This window comes from Oncorhynchus kisutch, linkage group LG23 (genome assembly GCF_002021735.2).
Source record: "Oncorhynchus kisutch isolate 150728-3 linkage group LG23, Okis_V2, whole genome shotgun sequence".
NCBI lineage: Eukaryota > Metazoa > Chordata > Actinopteri > Salmoniformes > Salmonidae > Oncorhynchus > Oncorhynchus kisutch.
This window is the reverse complement of record NC_034196.2, coordinates 23708975-23730983: the sequence shown is the minus strand read 5'-3', so window position 1 is coordinate 23730983 and position 22009 is coordinate 23708975. Positions and strand designations below refer to the sequence as shown.

Here is a 22009-nt window from a genome sequence, read left to right as displayed (position 1 = left end):
CTGGCCCAATGCTCTAAGCATTAGGCTACCTGCCACCCCGAAAGTTAGTAGGAAGACTGTATACTACACCTGTTATCTTTGTCTAACATTTATGCACCAAATTGGGATAACAAATTGGCATTTTCTCAATGACCAAATATGGACACACACCACTTAATACTAGGTGGTGATATGAATTGTGTACTGTTGCCCGATCCGGATAGTAGCTTTCCTAAGGTATCATCTTCATCAAAAACAGTATCCACAATTCAGCTATTTCTTAAGACATATGGCATATCTGATGCTTGGCATTTCCAGAATCGCACAGCTAGGGAGTATTGTTTTTTTCTCACCAGTTCATGAGACCTTCTCCCGTATAGACTACTTTTTCCTAGACAATAGATGTCTACCACTTATCACAGAGTGTGATTACCAAGCTATAGTTATTTCGGATCATTCTCTACTTACTAGGAAACTACTTACACGAATCCACAGCCTAATTATCGACCTTGGGGGCTTAAAATCTCTCTGGGATATGTGGGATGCTAGCGTCCCACCTGGCCAAAAGCCAGGGAAAATGCAGAGCGCCAAATTCAAATAAATTACTATAAAAATCAATCATTAACTCACACATGCAAGATAGCAAATTAAAGCTACACTTGTTGTGAATCCAGCCAACATGTCAGATTTCAAAAAGGCTTTTCGGCGAAAGCAAACGATGCTATTATCTGAGGATAGCACCTCCGTAAACAAAGAGAGAAACCATATTTCAACCCTACAGGCGCGACACAAAACGCAGAAATAAATATATAATTCATGCCTTACCTTCGATGAGATTCTTTTGTTGGCACTCCAATATGTCCCATAAACATCACACATTTTCCTTTTGTTCGATTAATTCCGTCGATATATATCCAAAATTTCAATTTATTTGGTGCGTTTGATCCAGAAAAACACCGGTTCCAACTTGCTCAACGTGACTACAAAATATCTCAAAAGTTACCTGTAAACTTTGCCAAAACATTTCAAACTACTTTTGTAATACAACTTTTTTTCTTCTTCTCTCCCCCCCTTTTTTTAACGTAAATAACCAATAAATTTGAAGACGGGATGATCTGTGTTCAATACAGGAAGAAAACAAACTGAAGCATGCTTTCTGGTCACGCGCCTCTTTCTAACAGTAAACTTCAAGTGACCCTCGTTCAAGATGGCCGTACTTCTTCATTACACAAAGGAATAACCTCAACCAATTTCTAAAGACTGTTGACATCCAGTGGAAGTGATAGGAACTGCAAAAAGGTCCCTTAGAAATCTGGATTCCCAAGGAAAACGCAATGCAAAGAGAGTGACCTCAACAACAAAAAAATCTGAATGGTTTGTCCTCGGGGTTTCGCCTGCTAAATAAGTTCTGTTATCCTCACAGTCATGATTCAAACAGTTGTAGAAACTTCAGAGTGTTTTCTACCCAAATCTACTAATAATAGGCATGTCTTATCTTCTGGGGATGAGTAGCAGGCAGTTGAATTTGGGCATGCATTTCATCCGGACATGAAAATACTGCCCTCTGTCACCAATAAGTTATTAACTCACTACTGCTATCAGAAGAAACATTTAGTGATTTTATAACACCTCAAATTGAGCTATTTCTCGAGCTTAATCAAACCCATGGAATGTCTCCTACAACAGTATGGGAATCAATGAAGGCTTATCTAAGGGGCAAAATTATTTCATACAGCGCAAGATTAAGGAAGTGCAATATTCAATGCCTAGGAGAACTAGAAATCAAATCTTGGATTTGGATATGGCATATTCACACTCTTCATCCACAGATTTACTAAAACAACATTTGACATTTCAGACAGTTTGATCTTCTTCAACTTGACAAGCTGAAAATCAAATTATATAACTGATGAGCTGGGTAGCAAATGTATTGATCATTTATAGGTCAATTCATGCTTTCATAACTTTTACTCACAATTATACACTTCGGAATCCACTGGTAATGTTACCTTACTCAACACAAGAAAAACCTTTGGATACGTAAAAGTATATTGCAGAGATCTCGTCCCCAGGGTTGTCTAGCGGTATTACTGCAAGCGGTACTGGAGCTCGAAGTCTGTGACCAAAAGGCTCCTTAACAGCTTCTACCCCCAAGCCATGAGACTGCTGAACAATTAATCAAATGGCCTCCGGACAATTTACATTGTCACCCCCTCCCCCACCCTCCATTTGTTTTGTACACTGCTGCTACTCACTGTTTATTATCTATGCATAGTCACTTCACCCCTACCTACATGTAAAAATTGCCTCAACTAACCTGTAACCTGGGATCCCGAGTGGCGCAGCAGTCCAAGGCACTGATTCCTGCTTACAAGCTCAAATTTAAGCAGGAAGCACCAGTGACTCAGTCTATAAAACGTGGTCAGATGAAGCAGATGCTAAACTACAAGACTGTTTTGCTATCACAGGCTGGAACATGTTCCGGGATTCTTCAGATGGCATTGAGGAGTACACCACATCAGTCACTGGCTTTATCAATAAGTGCATCGAGGAAGTCGTCCCCACAGTGACTGTACGTACATACCTCAACCAGAAGCCATGGATTACAGGCAACATTCGCACTGAGCTAAAGGGTAGAGTTGCCGCTTTCAAGGTGCGGGACTCTAACCCGGAAGCTTACAAGAAATCCTGCTATGCCCTGCAACGAACCACCAAGCAGGCAAAGCGTCAATGCAGGGCTAAGATTGAATCATACTACACCGGCTCCGATGCTCGTCTTATGTGGCATGGCTTGCAAACTGTTACAGACTATAAAGGGAAGCACAGCCGTGAGCTGTCTAGTGACACAAGCCTACCAGACGAGCTAAATCACTTCTATGCTCGCTTCGAGGCAAGCAACACTGAGGCATGCATGAGAGCATCAGCTGTTCCGGACGACTGTGTGATCAGGCTCTCCGTAGCCGACGTGAGTAAGACCTTTAAACAGGTCAACATACACAAGGCTGCGGGGCCAGACGGATTACCAGGACGTGTGCTCCGGGCATGTGCTGACCAACTTGCAGGTGTCTTCACTGACATTTTCAACATGTCCCTGATTGAGTCTGTAATACCAACATGGTTCAAGCAGACCACTATAGTCCCTGAGCCCAAGAACACAAAGGCAACCTGCCTAAATGACAACAGATCCGTGGCACTCACGTCCGTAGCCACCCCAGCCATAGACTGTTCTCTCTACTACCGCATGGCAAGCGGTACCGGAGTGCCAAGTCTAGGACAAAAAGGCTTCTCAACAGTTTGTACCCCCAAGCCATAAGACTCATGAACAGGTAATCAAATGGCTACCTGGACTATTTGCATTGTGTGCCCCCCCAAACCCCACCAACCCCTCTTTTACGCTACTGCTACTCTCTGTTCATCATGTATGCATAGTCACTTTAACCATATATACATGTACATACTACCTCAATCAGCCTGACTAACCGGTGTCTGTATGTAGCCTCGCTACTTTAATAGCCTCGCTACTGTATATAGCCTGTCTTTTTACTGTTGTTTTTTTTCTTTACTTACCTATTGTTCACCTAATTCCTTTTTTGCACTATTAGTTAGAGCCTGTAAGTAAGCATTTCACCGTAAGGTCTACTACACCTGTTGTATTCGGCGCACGTAACAAATAAACTTTGATTTGATTTGCATCTCAGTGCTAGAGGCATCACTACAAACACCCTGGTTTGAATTCAGGCTGTATCACAACTGGCCGTGATTGGGAGTCCCATAGGGCGGTGCACAATTGTCCCAGCGTCGTCCGGGTTTGGCCGGTGTAGTGAGCGTGCAATCACAAGATGCTGGAATTTACTCTCTAATCAGATGCAGTATCACAGCTTTCAATATAAATTACTGGACATCTAGAGCATCATCACATCTTAGTGATGTGTGATTTGTTGTATGTTACTCTCTCCCCACCAGGACTCACTGGTGGGGAGAACAACACACAGTGATAATAGAGCTTATTTAAGACTTTTAATAATCTGACAATAAACACAAGGGACCAGCTTTTGAAAACAGAATATGACAGAATTTAAATACTGCATTACAAAAGGAAGAGAATACATTTCAGAAGCTTCACACTGACATACAGTAGTTTCATTAACTGCATAGTGGTTGACCAGCAATACTGGATATTGTATAATTAAGTGTTGCGCAGTCGTTAGGGTCATTATGGTTTTGGTCTGTCTGTAACATAATCTGTCAGCATACAACAGGTTAGACCAGTCCATTCATTTATAATGTGATTAATCTTTAAATTTAGAAAGACTATTAGCCTACTGTAAAAAGACTTAGAGGTGACGTATACAAAATATGTCCTCAAATAACAGCTTTCTGATCAACAAATACAATCATTTGAAGAAAGAAAAAAGTTTAATGGCTGGAAGTAATTTAATACCAGTTTGTTGTTTCCTTTCCAGGCTAAGGAGTCTCCCTCCTAAAGAAAGAAATGCTATTTCTTCTCAGTGCAAGCATTTCCAAGATTTAAGTCAATTTTTTACAGGCGTAGGGAACATGCTTTAAGTTTGGTCCCTCACTTCTCCCCCTTGTAGTTGATGATGTACGTTGGGGTATCAGTAACTTGTCCATCACGGGGATAACTATATCATGACACCTCAATGAGTTCTACTGAGTGGTTAGAGCTGGTTTGTGAGGGGGACAGAGGCCTGACGTGCACAAATTAGATGTTTCCACTGTCACCTCCATCACCTCTGTTGTTCCCCCAAGGTTCTTAGTCTCAACCCCACTTTGAACCGCACTAAGCGACAGTGGGGCATCCCCACTGTGGTATCCATTTTGGATGTAGCTGATTGGTGCAGGGTCTGACCGTGGTGGCGACCACTGACAGAAGGTAGAGGAAGCCTCTTTCTCAGCTCTATGGGTCCCTATGGGAGTCCTAGTGGGGCTGAGTTTGGGGCTGGGCTCCAGGGCATAACTGTTCACCATGGTGCCACATGATCCATCCACCATGTTGATGCGAGTGGTGGTGCGCATGACACTAATGTTGCCGCCCACCCCTCTGTCACCCCCATTCCCCTCCTGGTGTCCCAGCACGTGCTGGCGCAGGATCCTGCGGAAGGTGTGGCGGAACTCCCGGATGCGGTATGCGTAGATGAAGGGGTTGACCACGGAGTTGGCGTGGGACAGGATGATGGCAATGTTCATCACCCATATGTGTGGGCGCCCACAGTCCTGGCAGAACAGGTTGAAGCAGTTGATGATGTGCAGGGGCAGCCAGCAGAAGGCGAACAGCCCCATGATAATGGCCAGAGACTTGGCCGCGTGGACCTCCTTCTGCAGGGTGGAGCGGGAAGACGTGGACGACGAACTTGTCCCGTGGGTGTGCATGTGAGCCAGCTTCAGGTCCATCAGCCTCAGTTGGCGCCGAGCCGCCATGAAGATGCGGGCATAGATGGCCAGCATGACCAGCAGAGGCACCAGCACACAGCCAAAGAAGTTGAAGTAGACCATGTAGTGCAGGGTCACCACACCCTCAAACAGGCACTCTGTCATGCCCTCGGGGCATGAGCTGCTGTTGGTGGCATTGACACCCCTGTTCCAGCCCAGCATGGGCATGAGGCCGATGCCCACAGAGAGAACCCAGCACACTGCGATGATGCTCTTCGCCCTCCCGGCCGTCACAAGACTGTTATACCTAAAGATCACATGAAAACACAAGAGAGGAATTCAGACAGGTGCTTTATATTGTTACATGACAGACATTGATGTTCCCAGGATGAGAGAGTTCTTTTTTTTCGAGCCCAGACATTCCCAGAGAGACTCAATAGTAAAGCATGTTCATCTTTCCAATGGCTTCCTGTGATCAGAGAGCTCTACAGAATGTGTGGGACAGGCTTCAGAGGATAAACAGCCTTTATACAGAGAATGTACCAGTATCTATCTATATGGGAAATGAGTCCAATGTTTGACAGATTCGACTAGCCCTGCCATACTGGAAGATGGAGCAGCGGATATCAGCTCATGTACTATATGTGGACTTAAGAAAGCATTTCCTGTGATTTAAGGAACATGCACAAAATATTATATACCCTCTGATGTAACCCTTGTTGGCTGTCCTTTGTTTGTGCCCTAGACATTACACAAATGAAAATCTGTAATATGTAATGTAATATGCAGAATGAGATCAACCAATTTCTATATATTTTTTAAAATTTAACCTTTATTTAACTAGAACAAAATCTAATTTAATAATATCAAACCATTCAATATTGTGATACACCACAATTATAATAATTTAAGGCAAATATTCGTTCAGCATTAAAGCAAATATTAAGGAAATTAGTCCGTCTTAAAGGCCAATAGTTGTAATGAACAGAATATCAAGCTGTTGTCAGGACTTTCTATCTGTTTTCTTCCATTGGCCATGTCTAAACCAGAGTTCATAATGTAAAATCTCAAAGGGCAGCGCCACAGACACATGACCCAGTTGTTTGTGGTTAAGGGGTGGGTTGAGGGGTCCAGGAGGGCTTAGGCCTCTTTGACTGAGACCTCTGTGGACCAGAGTGGCTCTAGAGCTCAGGATGTAATGAAAGCTCATTCATATCCACGCAAATGCATACACACACACACAGGCTGGGTCCCTAACCCTAACCTGCTATGACTTTAACACGAAGGCAATGCCTTCCCACGGAATAATCAAAATTGCAGTTGTGACTGTGACCAAACAGTAGCTTTGGTTACCCACACGGTTGTAGTATGAGGAACAATATTTCCCATGAGGCACCCTATTTCACTCCAGTTTCACTGTTTAAGAAAGGGGAGATTTGCAAGTTGAACATTTTGGTTGTTGTTGCCAAGTTTTTGGGTTGACTTGTTTGGTTGTAGTCTGCAGGAAATGGCCATTAACATACAGTCGTGGCCAAAAGTTTTGAGAATGACACAAATATGAATTTTCACCAAGTCTGCTGCCTCAGTTTGTAGGATGGCAATTTGCATATACTCCAGAATGTTATGAAGAGTGATCAGATGAATTGCAATTAATTGCAATGTCCCTCTTTGCCATGCAAATGAACTGAATCCCCCAAAAAACGATTTCAACTGCATTTCAACCCTGCCACAATAGGACCAGCTGACATCATGTCAGAGATTCTCTCGTTAACACAGGTGTGAGTGTTGACGAGGACAAGGCTGGAGATCACTCTGTCATGCTGATTGAGTTCAAATAACAGACTGGAAGTTTCAAAAGGAGGGTGGGGCTTGGAATCGTTGTTCTTCCTCTGTCAACCATGGTTAGCTGCAAGGAAACACGTGCCTTCATTATTGCTTTGCACAAAAAGGGCTTCACAGGCAAGGATATTGCTGCCAGTAAGATTGCACCTAAATCAACCATTTATTGGATCATAAAGAACTTCAAGGAGAGCGGTTCAATTGTTGTGAAGAAGGCTTCAGGTCGCCCAAGAAAGTCCAGCAAGCGCCAGGACCGTCTCCTAAACTTGATTCAGCTGCGGGATCGGGGCACCACCAGTACAGAGCTTGCTCAGGAATGGCAGCAGGCAAGTGTGAGTGCATCTGCACGCACAGTGAAGCGAAGACCTTTGGAGGATGGCCTGGTGTCAAGAAGGGCAGCAAAGAAGCCACTTCTCTCCAGGAAAAACATCAGGGACAGACTGATATTCTGCAAAAGGTACAGGGATTGGACTGCTGAGGACTGGGGTAAGTCATTTTCTCTGATGAATAGACCCTTTCCGATTGTTTGGGGCATCCGGATAAAAGCTTGTCCGGAGAAGACAAGGTGAGCGCTACCATCAGTAAAGCATCCTGAGACCATTCATGTGTGGGGTTGCTTCTCAGCTAAGGGAGTGGGCTCACTCACAATTTTGCCAGGAAACTCCCAGACCTTAATCCCATTGAGAACTTGTGGTCAATCCTCAAGAGGCTGGTGGACAAACAAAAACCCACAAATTCTGACAAACTCCAAGCATTGATTATGCAAGAACACAGAGGCACACGTGGAATAAACAAGCGTACAGTCAATAACACAATAGAAAAAAGAAAGTCTATATACAGTGTGTGCAAATGGCGTGAGGAGGTAGGCAATAAATAGGCCATAGTAACGAAATAATTACAATTTAGCAGATTAACACTGGAATAATAAATGAGCAGATGATGTGCATGTAGAGATACTGGTGTGCAAAAGAGCAGAAAAGTAAATAAAAACAATATGGGGATGAGGTAGGTAGATTGGATGGGCTATTTACAGATGGACTATGTACAGCTGCAGCGATCAGTTAGCTGCTCAGATAGCCAATGTTTAAAGTTAGTGAGGGAAATATAAGTCTCCAGCTTCAGTAATTTTTGCAATTCGTTCCAGTCACTGGCAGCAGAGAACTGGAAGGAAAGGCGGGCAAAGTAGGAGTTGGCATTGGGGATGACCAGTGAGATATACCTGCTGGAGCGCATGCTATGGGTGGGTGTTGTTATCGTGACCAGTGAGCTGAGATAAGGCGGAGCTTTACCTAGCATAGACTTATAGATGACCTGGAGCCAGTGGGTCTTGCGACGAATATGTAGCGTGGGTCAGCCGACTAGAGCATACAGGTCGCAGTGGTGGGTGGTATAAGGGGCTTTGGTAACAAAACGGATGGCACTGTGATAGACTGCATCCAGTTTGAGTTGAGTATTGGAAGTTATTTTGTAAATTACGTCGCCGAAGTCGAGGATCGGTAGGATAGCCATTTTGGATTGGAGATGTTAAATATGAGTCTGGAAGGAGAGTTTATAGTCTAGCCAGACACCTAGGTATTTGTAGATGTCCACATATTCTAGGTCAGAACTGTCCAGGGTAGTGATGCTAGTCGGGCGAGCAGGTGCGGGCAACGAATGGTTGAAAAGCATGCATTTGGTTTTGCTAGTGTTTAAGAGCAGTTGGAGGCCACAGAAGGCGTGTTGTATGGCATTGAAGCGCGTTTGGAGGTTAGTTAACACAGTGTCCAAAGAAGGGCCAGATGTGTACAGAATGGTGTCATCTGCGTAGAGGTGGATCAGGGAATCAAGAGCGACATCATTGATATATACAGAGAAAAGAATCGGCCTGAGAATTGAACCCTGTGGTACCCCCATAGAGACTGCCAGAGGACCGGACAACAGTCCCTCCGATTTGACACACTGAACTCTGTCTGCGAAGTAGTTGGTGAATCAGGCGAGGCAGTCATTTGAGAAACCAAGGCTGTTGAGTCTGCCGATAAGAATACAGTGACTGACAGAGTCGAAAACCTTGGCCAGGTTGATGAAGACGGCTGCACAGTACTGTCTTTTATCGATGGCGGTTATGATATTGTTTAGTACCTTGAGCTAGGCTGAGGTGTACCCGTGACCAGCTCGGAAACCGGATTGCACAGCGGAGAAGGTACGGTGTGATTCTAAATGGTCAGTGATCTGTTTATTAACTTGGCTTCTGAAGACTTTAGAGAGGCAGGGCAGGATGGATATAGGTCTATAACATTTTGGGTCTAGAGTGTGGCAGCTTTCCAATCTTTAGGGATCTCGGACGATACGAAAGAGAATAGTAGTACACAGCGTTGTACGAGATCTTCCGTTTCTTGGCAATTTCTCGCATGGAATAGCCTTTCTTTTCTCAGAACAAGAATAGACTGACGAGTTTCAGAAGAAAGTTCTTTGTTTCTGGCCATTTTGAGCCTGTCATCAAACCCACAAATGCTGATGCTCCAGATACTCAACTAGTTTGAAGAAGGCCAGTTGTATTGCTTCTTTAATCAGTTTTCAGCTGTGCTAACATAATTGCAAAAGGGTTTTCTAATGATCAATTAGCCTTCTAAAATGATAGAATTGGATTAGCTAACACAACCTGCCATTGGAACACAGGAGTGATGGTTGCTGATAATGGGCCTCTGTACGCCTATTCCATAAAGAATCTGCCATTTCCAGCTACAATAGTCATTTACCACATTAACAATGTCTACACTGTATTTCTTATCAATTTGATATTATTTTAATGGACACATTTTTTTTCTTTAAAAACCAAGGACATTTCTAAGTGACCCCAAACTTTTGAATGGTGGTGTACAGCTGAAATTGTACCCCTAGGAAGCTTGTTTAGCTCAAAGATGCTCTCTATAGCTGTATTCGCAGGCCTATATGGAAATTCAGGTGTGTTAGCTCTGACAAAGTTCCTAGTCTAGAGATAGGAGAAGAAGTGGGATTGGGGGAAGTTGAACTTTTCCTGTAGTTGAGCAAAAGAGACAAATGTATCATCAAATAATAATTGGGATAGTGAGGAGAGGCCCAGTGAGTGTCAGATGCCAAAAGCCCCATCATTTAAAGATGGATGAAATAAAATGTTCTGATTGATTGGGCCTGATAGAGAAACACCCCGGAGGCTAAAGGCTAAACGGAACTGATTCCAAATTTTAAGAGACTGCTTTACAATTGGGTTGACACACCATTTGCCTAGGGACACTGGGAGAGACAAGCACAACACAGAAGATAGTGCAGCAGGTTTGCACGATTCAGACTCCATCTGGACCCAGAGGGGTCTTGGGCCAGTAGGATCAGTCTGTCGCCAGTACAAAAGGGCTCTGAAATTTGCAGCCCAATAGTATGTCTGAAAATTTGGTAGAGCTAAACCACCCAATGCCTTAGGCTTCTGTAAATGTTATCTACCAATTTGCGGTACCTTGGCATCCCAAATAAAATACATGAATGTTTGATTCAGTGAATTAAAAAAAGATTTTGGAATAAAAATCGGTTAACATTTAAATATTTGGGCAACACATTCATTTTAATGGCATTAATCTTTACAATAAGAGAAATAGGTAGAGACTTCCAAAAAGTAAATTATTGGTTCAAACGATCTGCTAGAGCAACAATGTTTTCCTTATACAAATTTGAATATTTCCTTGTCACTTTAACTCCCAAGTAGGTGAATTGATCCAGAACAATCCTAAACTGAAAGCTTGTAAAAGAGCACTTTAAAGCAGAATTATTTACAGGAAAAAGCTCTCTTGCCTAGATTCAGCTTGTACCCTGAGATTGATCAAAAAATTTAAAGAATAGATAAGGCATGTGGTAATGTGGTATCAGGGTTGAAGATAAACAAAAGGAGGTCGTCAGCATATAGCGAGACTTTCTGCTCTAAGCCTGTTCTGATCATACCTTAAATGGCATCATTAGAGCGCAGTGTAACAGCGAGGGGCTTGATTGCCAAAACAAACAACAAGGGGGAGCTGGACAACCCTGTCTGGATCCACGGTGCAAGGGAAAATAGTCAGAGGACAAGTTGTTAGTCCGTACAGAAGCCATGGGAGAAAAATAAATAATCGTTATCCACGCAATGAATTTGGGGCCAAAGCCATATCTATAAAGGGCATTTGTTAGCTAGTCCCACTCAACGCGGTCAAAAGCTTTTTCCACATCGAGCGAGACCACCACCTCTGGGTCCCCCAATGCTGGGAAGTACAGTATATTCATAAGGTGTCTAATATTGAAAAACAAATGCCTATTTCTCATAAAGCCAGTCTGGTCAGAGTGTATTAGTTGGTGTAGCGAGCCTTCCATACGGATGGCTAAGAGCTTGGCTAGGATTCCACTCCAGGGGTCTTTGTTTTTCTTTAGTGGTAATGAAATTGAAGCCTAATGAAGATGAATCTTTGATGTATTAAGGCACTCTGCAAATAATCGAGACAGGAATGGGCAAATCAAATCATCCTGTAAAATTAGGTTGGAAAACATTCCGTACCCGGTGATTTACCACTTTTCATTGTGGCCACTGCTGTTGCGATCTCCTCAAGTGTAAATTATTCTTCTAAACAGTCATGGGAGTCTGTATCAATTGAAGGCATATTCAGACCATTAAGGAATTAATCAGTCAGCAAAGGGTCTTGAGGAGATTGAGAGGTGTCTAGCGCAGAGTAAAATTGTTAGAAAGGATCATTGATCTCTTTATGTATAACTGTGGTAGCACCAGACAGGGTCCTTATTTGTGGGATTAAACATGAGGCCTTAGATTTATGGATCTTATGTGCAAGGAGTTTACTGGCCTTGTCGCCTTGTTCATCTCTGTATCGCGCTCGTAAGAGTAATTGTTCAGCTTGTCTGGTAGAAACCTCATCAAATTCAGATTGGAGTAGCTGGCGTTCTTTATGTAGATCAGAGGAAGGATCTATAGCATACTTGTCATCCAATGTAGCTATGGCTTCGCTCAGGTCTCGAAGCCGCTGAGAGCGGGATTTGTTTTTGTTGGCGGTATGAGAAATAATTTGGCCACCTAGGTATGCTTTGAGAGACTCCCATATGGTAGAGCAGAACATACCTGGTGTTGAATTAGTTTCTAGGAATAAGGTGATTTCAGAAGAAATGTAATTGACAAACTCCTTATCTGAGAGTAAAATGGGGTTAAGAGGCCATTGATAACACATAGGAGGTTGCTGGGGAAACTCTAGCTCAAGCACTAATGGTGAATGGTCAGAATTAACAATACTCAGCTCTAGTAGGGCAGAAATGTGACGAACTGACTTGTTGGAAAGGTGGCATCAAATGATGGTGCCACGTTGAAAGTCACTGAGCTCTTCAGTAAGGAAATTCCACTTTCATGGCTGTGTGCTCGATTATATACACCTGTTAGCAACGGGTGGCTGAAATAGCCGAATCAACTTATTTGAAGGGGTGTACACCTACTTTTGTAAATATAGTGTAGTTGGTTAGCTTTAGCTAGCTGCAGATTCATACTACAGCATTTCATGCATTGTGGCTAGCTAAGACAATCCATTTGTACTATATGCGTTAGGACAGTGGTTCCCAAACCTTTTATTGTCCCGTACCCCTTCAACCTCCAGCTGCATACCCCCTCTAGCACCAGGGTCAGTGCACTTTAAAATGTAGTTTTTTGCCATCATTGTAAGCCTGCCACATACACACTATACGATACATTTATTAAACATAAGAATGAGTGTGTTTTTGTCACAACCTGGCTCGTGGGAAGGGACAAAGAGCTCTTATAGGACCAGGGCATAAATAATCATATGATAATAATCAATAATATTGCTCGTTATTTAACCATCTTACATATAAAACCTTATTTTATAAAATTGTGAATAACTCACCACAGGTTAATGAGAAGGGTGTGCTTGAAATGATGCTCATAACTCTGCAATGTTGGGTTGTATTGGAGAGAGGCTCAGTCTTAAATCATTTTCCACAGTCTGTGCCAGTATTTAGTTTTCAGTGAGGTCCGAGAATCCCCTCTCACATAGGTACGTGGTTGCAAAGGGCATCAGTGTCTTAACAGCGCGATTTGCCAAGGCAGGATACTCTGAGCGCAGCCCAATCCAGAAATCTGTCAGTGGTTTCTGATTAAATTCAATTTTCACAGAACCGCTTGTTGCAATTTCGATGAGGCTCTCTTGTTCAGATATCGGTAAGTGGACTGGAGGCAGGGCATGAAAGGGATAACAAATCCAGTTGTTTGTGTCATCCGTTTGGGGAAAGTACCTGCGTAATTGTGCACCCAACTCACTCAGGTGCTTCAATATATCACATTTGACATTTTCCGTAAGCTTGAGTTCATTTGCACACAAGAAATCATACAATGATGGAAAGATCTGTGTGTTGTCCTTGTTAATGCAGACAGAGAAGAGCTCCAACTTCTTAATCATAGCCTCAATTTTGTCCCCGCACATTGAATATAGATGCGGAATGTTCCTGTAATCCTAGATTCAGACCATTCAGGTGAGAAAAAGAATCACCCAGATAGTCCAGTCGTGTGAGAAACTCGTCATCATGCAAGTGGTCAGACAAGTCAGTAAAGAAATCATTAAGCTCGTCAATAAAAAAAAAAACGTGTCAATACTTTGCCCCTTGATAACAAACACACTTCTGTATGTTGTAAAAGCATTACATGGTCACTGCCCATATCATTGCATAGTGCAGAAAATACACGAGAGTTCAGGGGCCTTGCTTTAACAAAGTTAACCATTTTCACTGTTGTGTCCAAAATGACTTTCAAGCTGTCAGGCATTCCCTTGGCTGCAAGAGCCTCCCGGTGGATGCTGCAGTGTACCCAAGTGGCGTCGGCAGCAACTGCTTACATGTGCATTCTCACTCCACTATGTCTCCCTGTCATGGTTTTGTGCCATCAGTACAGATACCGACACATCTTGACCACCAAAGTCCAATTGATGTCACAAAGTTGTCCAGTACTTTAAAAAGATCCTCTCCTGTTGTCCTGGTTTCCAGTGGTTTGCAGAAGAGGATGTCTTCCTTAATTGACCTCCCATAAACGTAACGGACATATACCAGGAGCTGTGCCAGGCCCGCCACGTCTGTTGACTCATCCAGCTGTAACGCATAGAATTCACTGGCTTGTATGCGAAGCAGTAATTGTTTCCAAACATCTCCTGCCATGTCACTGATGCATCATGAAACAGTGTTGTTTGATGAAGGCATTGTCTGTATAGTTTTTTTTGCCTTTTCCCCCAGTATTCTCCCAGCCATATCCACGGCAGCAGGAATAATTAAGTCATCCACAATAGTATGGGGCTTGCCTGTCCTAGCCACTTGGTAGCTCACCGTATAAGACGCTTCTAGTCCCTTCTTATTAATGGTATCTGTTGCTTTTATACATATCTTACTACTCGAAAGTCGTCTTAATTCTCGCTCCAAAAACTTGCCATGTTTTTGATTTCAAAATGTCTGCGCAAGAGTGAAGGTTTCATTGAGTTGTAAGATACTACTTTTGCACATGTAACACACTGTGGCTGAGGAAAGGCACTACTCCCAATATAAGTTAGCCCCAAATCAATGTAGTTCTCATCATATTTGCGTCTCTTCGATGGTCCAACGCCCTGCTTTCCTGGGTAAGGGGGCAGTAGCTCTTTGGCTGCATAAGATTCACAACTATCAGTGTCCATGCTAGCTGGGCTAACAACAAATGTAGAATTACTGATGCTAGCATTAGATTTTCTCGTGGAAGCAGAACAACTTGTGTCGTCAACAGGTGCAGGTGTAGTAGCAGAACTACCAGTAGAGTTGTCTCTATGGATGTGGGCCTTACTTTTCTTTAACCATTTATAAATTTTCGAGCAATCGAAAGGAGCAGCAGCTATATTTGGCTACTTACGGACCGTTAATGGAATTCCCACGAGAGAGTAAAGGTTAATGTGATTGGATGTTAATTATTTGACTAGGCTACCTGTATTTGAACATTGTGTTGTTATTTCGCTGAACACTGATGGTTTGATTTTATTTTTGGCAGTGAAACTGTCATGCCCTGATCTGTTTCACCTGTCCTCGTTATTGTCTCCACCCCCTCTAAGTGTCTCTTGTTTTCCCCAGTGTATTTATCTCTCTGTGCCAGTTCGTCTTGTATGTTTCCAAGTCAAGCAGAGTTTTTTCCCGTTCTACTGCTTTTTGCATTTCTCCTTTTTCTAGTCCTCCCGGTTTTGACCCTTGCCTGTTTCTGGACTTTGTACCCGCCTGCCTGACCATTCTGCCTGCCTTGACCACAAGCCTGTCTGCCACTCTGTACCTCCTGGACTCTGATCTGGTTTTGACCTTTTGCCTGTCCAAGACCATTCTCTTGCCTACTCCTTTTGGATTAACAAACATTGTAAGACTCCAACCATCTGCTTCCTGTGTCTGCATTTGGGTCTTGCCTTGTGTCATGATAGAAATGAGGCTACCCAGGCGAGTAAAAAAAACTCACCCAAATGTATAGCCTGTTGGAAAATATAAATGGACGTGAAATGTGAAACACATTTTTACTTGGCGTACCCCCGATGGCATTATGCGTACCCCTGGGGGTACACATACCCTAGTTTGGGAATATATGCGTTAGGATAATGGTTCAATATCCTGCTACATGTCTAAACAAAAGACTCCACATAATTACATGACCCATCATGTTTGCCAGGTGTGTCTGGGGGTGCTTACAGCCATCAATTGTATTTCATGAACATGTGTACATGTCTAGACAATAGTGTCCCATCCACTTAGCTAGATGTGGCTGGTTGTTGGTTATTACATTTATTTCATATGGCACATCAATTTAGACGAGTGTGTCTGGGTAAGCATCATCTAATATTGATAAAATATGTGACCGCCATCCTGAAGCATTTTACCCAGTCATGCCACCTGAAAAACTTGCTATCGGCACAGTGGAGAATTTCACCGTTCCCTTCTGCTATAGTCACAGTATAGAATAGATGAGGTACTTGGGACATTCAACAAACAACACATTAAAAAATAAATTTAGACATAACAAATTGTAAAGATTATCAACTAATCTAACCCTACTTGACAACCACGCAAATATTATTCATTCCTCACAGACAAATTATTGTTATCTATAAACAATCTCCATTTTGTCATTAAAGGCAGGACGAAAGGACTATAAATGTACCTCTAATTGTAAGGAAATTAAACTATTTTCTTATATCCTTTGGGGAAAATAATGACAGTGAGAGAGAGGCTACGTGAGAGTGTTCATGTTTCTGTTGGGGGGGATCCAGGGCTGTTTGAGGTGAGAACACAGTTCTGTCTATCTATACTGTGCCTGGGCCCACCCCCTCACAGGTCTCCTCTGGTGTTCATTTACCAAGATGATAGTGATCAAAGCCTTTAGTCCTTTTAATCCTTCCAACAGCACACAAACGCTAACCCAATGAAGCCTGTGGAGACATTTATCTCTGTCTGCCCTACGGTGGGGAGATTAGCCCTAATAGAATAACCCTGCTATAATTCAATGTGTTTTCATACACAAATGCATTGTGCTGTGCACATCACTTATATCACAGCCAAGATCTAACGGGCCAGAGGACCTGCCGCATGGTGCTGAGCATGGTGGTGACACTCTGCTCCTGGTCTAACTATCAAATATAGTATACCAACTATCAAACATAAACAGGTATCATCTATGCTTGATATGTTGTTTTATTCACAGACGTGTGAATAAAACAACATATCAAGCATAGATGATACCTGTTTATGTTTGATAGTTGGTATACTATATTTGATAGTTAGACCAGGAGCAGAGTGTCACCACCATGCTCAGCCCTGTCCCCAGCCAACACCCCAGTCCCTTCCCTCTCCTCCCCTGCTAAGGTCATCACCTGAGAGGTCTCTTGATGGCAATGTAGCGGTCCACAGCGATGGCCAGCAGGCTGAAGATGGAGCTCTGAGTGAGCACCAGCACGAAGCAGGCAATAAACAGGCAGCCATGGAAGTTGGCGCAGAAGCCTGTGCTGATAGTGATGGCGAAGGGGATGGCCAGCAAGCCCACAGCGATGTCTGCCACTGCCAGGGACAACACAAAGTAGTTCGTAATGCTCTGCAGGGTGCTGTTGAGGCACACGGCCCAGCAGACCAGCACATTACCAGTCACGGCCAGGCAGGCGATCACCAGCTCCAGGACGATGTAGACCAGGGAGGCATTGTTCAACATGGTGGGGCCGGGGGCAAGTCGAAGGTCACAGCCAGAGTCTGAGTCAGGTAGCAGGTAAGGGGCCTCTTCCTCTCTGCACACATCGCTACACGTGCAGACTCTGGGCCTCCACCAGGAACCGTCCGTTTGATGATTAGCAGGCCCAACCACCAGTAACAACTTCCTGTTTCTATAGCCTTTGCCCAGAAATGGTGCCACTACCAACCCCAAAATCAAATGAAGAAGTGATTTGAGGTTCACTCTACTCTATTGTCACTCTACAGAAGGTTGTTTGGTTCTCTCCTTCTTCCAATCCTTCTGTCCAATCGTGTTCTCTGTTGCTAACCTCAGGGGCTGGACACTACACACTGGGAGGGGCTGTTGCCAACCGTTGCCAACCAACTGTCACATGAAGATCAGTATCCTGCAGTGAGAAAGAGAGAGTCATGTTTACTGTTAATTTCTGATTGTTTATTTCACTTTTGTTTATTATCTATTAACATATGTTTCCCATGCCAATAAAGTCCCTTGAATTGAATTGAATTGAATTGAGAGAGAGTGAGAGAACAATCTCATTACTAGTCCTTGTACAAACAGGCTGCAGGTCAACCAGCACACACACACACCAGGTCACAAAAGCAATTTGTCTCCCAAAGCCAGCAGCTCTGTTTCCCACACAGATCAAAGCACAGTCCAATAATACAGCTTTTATTTTAGGACAGCATTCCCCCCAAAAAAGGTCACACATCATCAGACCCTGTCACGCTTTTCTCTCCAATCAAGAACCAAGAATTACGCCAATGAGCGTAGCTATATGAATTGTAGCGACACAGCTAGTACTATTATTGGAACAGATATTTAGAGCAGTGTTTCAACTGTAATCATTAACATGGCTGTTCCTATTATTTTCGAGGTGTTGTCTTTTTCTCCAAAGCATTTCCATATTCAGCCAGGTTCTCCTATATCTAATGTAGTTGTTGGAAACTTTCTCTCCTGTTGCCAATACAAACCCCTTAGGCAAGAGAGATTGAAATGTGGGCTAGTCTACTGAGTTTACTGGGTTTCACAAGCCCGGGGAGCGAAGGAGAGACAGAGACATTCCTACGGCAGTTATTACAGGGTATCAGCATTACTTCAAAAGCCCTATAGTTTTGTACGAGCGTACACCTCTGGATATATATTAACGGATCAAATCAAATTGTATTCGTCACATGCTTCGTAAACAACAGGTGCAACAGTGAAATGCTTGCCAATAATGCAGAGAGAAAGATAAAGATGGATACTAGCTATTACCTGAAAGTTCAGTATCATGACAGAAAGCGTTGACAGAGGGAAACTATGACGTAGTGTAAGATAAAGCATTCTCAATGTGAAAACACGGTTGTTCCCTTACTGATAATATACAGGGGGGCGTTTTCTTCTTCTATTTATAGTAAGTAGCTAGTTGTTATCAGGCCTGACGGAACCCTCTTGGCTATCATGTTTAGACAGAGATTAGACAGCATACCTCAAAAAAATGTGCCTTCAATCAGGGAGACAGTGTGACTGCTCTTTAATCCTGGTCCAGAGGGTCTGTAACCCCTCAACCTCTCTCTCTCACCCCACATCCCCAGAGCCCCTATGGAGTGAGATAAGGACAGTGGATTCTAGGGAGGGGGAGGCAAAGGGTTGTAGTAGGGGGGCTCGTCCCGGGAAATAATTTCTCTGGAGTAGGTTAATGGGCAGACAGGCAGATAAATTGCATTGTCATTGCTGATGTGAAAGGGATCTGAAACCATAACCTGGTTTCCACTTCTGTCACCACTACATTATATAATTTCTTATTACTGACGGTGATGTAGTGGTAAAAGAAAATGGGTGGGTAAACTCTGATTGCCTGTCGATAAGAAAAAAGTAGAGCTCACTTTACTTTAAATGCATTTTCCTCAAAAGGTGGGTAAACTTTTAGCCAAAAAAATGATGTGGGTAAACTAGAGGTGGGTAGCTGCAGCCCACTGTTTGCAAAAATGCACTAAAGTAAAACTGCAAAAAAATCTGGCAAAGAAATGTACTTTATGTCCTGAATGAAAGCGTTATGTTTGGGGCAAATTCAACACAACACATCACCGAGTACCACTTTTCCGAGCATGGGGGTGGCTGCATCATGTTATGGGTATGCTTGTCATCGGCAAGGACTAAGGATTCTTTTAGGATAAAAAGAAACAGAATAGAGCTCAGCACAGGCAAAATCCAAGAGGAAAACCTGGTTTTCAACAGACTCTGGGAGACAAATTCACCTTTCACCAGGACAATAACCTAAAACACAAGGCCAAATATACACTGGAGTTGCTTACCAAGACAACATTGTATGTCTCTCTCAAAAATCAATATGCCTTGTATACTGTTGTACAGGTTAGTTATCATTGTTTTAGTTTACAATGGAGCCCCTAGTTCCACTCCTCACACCTCTGATACCTCCTTTGTCCCACCTCCCACACATGCGGTGACCTCACCCATTATAACCAGCATGTCCAGAGATACAACCTCTCTTATCATCACTCAGTGCCTGGTCTTACCTCCGCTGTACCCACACCCCACCCGTCTGCACATTATGCCCTGAATATATTCTACCACGCCCAGAAATCTGCTCCTTTTATTGCTTGTCCCCAACGCTCTAGACGACCAGTTTTGTTAGCCTTTAGCCGCACCCTCATCCTACCTCTCCTCTGTTCCCTGGGGGATGTGGAGGTAAATCCAGGCCCTGCATGTCCCCAGGCACCCTCATTTGTTGACTTCTGTGATCGAAAAAGCCTTGGTTTCATGCATGTCAACATCAGAAGCCTCCTCCCTAAGTTTGTTTTACTCACTGCTTTAGCACACTCTGCCAACCCTGATGTCCTTGCCGTGTCTGAATCCTGGCTTAGGAATCCTGGCTCAGCACAAAAACATCCTGTGGCGGACTGCAATAGCATCGAATAGTCCCCGCGATGTGCAACTGTTCAGGGAAGTCAGGAACCAATACAGTCAGTCAGGAAAGCAAAGGCCAGCTTTTTCAAGTAGAAATTTGCATCCTGTAGCTCTAACTCCAAAAAGTTCTGGGACACTGTAAAGTCCAAGAAGAACAAGAGCACCTCCTCCCAGCTGCCCACTGCACTGAGGCTAGGTAACACGGTCACCACCGATAAATCCATGGAGAACAAGAGCACCTCCTCCCAGCTGCCCACTGCACTGAGGCTAGGTAACATGGTCACCACCGATAAATCCATGGAGAACAAGAGCACCTCCTCCCAGCTGCCCACTGCACTGAGGCTAGGTAACACGGTCACCACCGATAAATCCATGGAGAACAAGAGCACCTCCTCCCAGCTGCCCACTGCACTGAGGCTAGGTAACACGGTCACCACCGATAAATCCATGGAGAACAAGAGCACCTCCTCCCAGCTGCCCACTGCACTGAGGCTAGGTAACACGGTCACCACCGATAAATCTGTGATAATCGAAAACTTCAACAAGCATTTCTCAAAGGCTGGCCATGCCTTCTTCCTGGCTACTCCAACCTCGGCCAGCAGCTCCACCCCCCGCAGCCACTCGCCCACACCTCCCCAGCTTCTCCTTTACCCAAATCCAGATAGCAGATGTTCTTAAAGAGCTGCAAAACCTGGACCCATACAAAATCAGCTGGGCTTGACAGTCTGGACCCTCTATTTCTGAAACTGTCCGCCGCCATTGTCGCAACCCCTATTACCAGCCTGTTCAACCTCTCCTTCGTATCATCTGAGATCCCCAAGGATTGAAAAGCTGCCGCGGTCATCCCCCTCTTCAAAGGGGGAGACACCCTGGACCCAAACTGTTACAGACCTATATCCATCCTGCCCTGCCTATCTAAGGTCTTCAAAAGCCAAGTCAACAAACAGATCATCTCGAATCCCACCGTACCTTCTCCTCTGTGCAATCCGGTTTCTGAGCTGGTCACGGGTGCACCTCAGCCACGCTCAAGGTACTAAACAATATCATAACCGCCATCGATAAAAGACAGTACTGTGCAGCCGTCTTCATCGATCTGGCCAAGGCTTTCGACTCTGTCAATCACCATATTCTTATCGGCAGACTCAGTAGCCTCGGTTTTTCTAATGACTGCCTTGCCTGGCTGACCAACTACTTTGCAGACAGAGTTCAGTGTGTCAAATCGGAGGGCATGTTGTCCGGTCCTCTGGCAGTCTCTATGGGGGTACCACAGGGTTCAATTCTCAGGCCGACTCTTTTCTCTGTATATATCAATGATGCTGCTCTTGCTGCGAGCGATTCCCTGATCCACCTCTACGCAGACGACACCATTCTGTATACATCTGGCCCTTCCTTGGACACTGTGCTATCTAACCTCCAAACGAGCTTCAATGCCATACAACACTCCTTCCATGGCCTCCAACTGCTCTTAAAACGCTAGTAAAACCAAATGCATGCTTTTCAACCGTTCGCTGCCTGCACCCGCACGCCCGACTAGCATCACCACCCTGGATGATTCCGACCTAGAATATGTGGACATCTATAAGTATCTAGGTGTCTGGCTAGACTGTAAACTCTCCTTCCAGACTCATATCAAACATCTCCAATCCA

At 43.9% G+C, this 22009-nt stretch overlaps 1 protein-coding gene across 1 annotated transcript; it reads right to left on the bottom strand.

The window, feature by feature from the left end:
* Positions 1-3977: 3977 nt before the first annotated feature.
* LOC109868612 (adenosine receptor A2b-like) lies at positions 3978-17838 on the bottom strand. The gene is made up of 2 exons (XM_020458294.2): positions 17106-17838; positions 3978-5677 (listed from the first exon to the last, which is right to left on the bottom strand). Exons 1-2 carry the CDS (start codon positions 17435-17437, stop codon positions 4648-4650), a joined length of 1362 nt encoding a protein of 453 aa, XP_020313883.1. The 5' UTR covers positions 17438-17838; the 3' UTR covers positions 3978-4647.
* Positions 17839-22009: the final 4171 nt, after the last annotated feature.

What these genes read in the sequence shown, in the direction of transcription:
- LOC109868612 (XM_020458294.2), bottom strand. Translation starts at nt 17,437, where the DNA reads ATGTTGAACAATGCCTCCCTGGTCTACATCGTCCTGGAGCTGGTGATC. An exon ending in GCCATCAAGAGACCTCTCAG is followed by an intron (nt 5,678 to 17,105) that starts GTGATGACCTTA and finishes TGTGATCTTTAG; the next exon opens with GTATAACAGTCTTGTGACGG.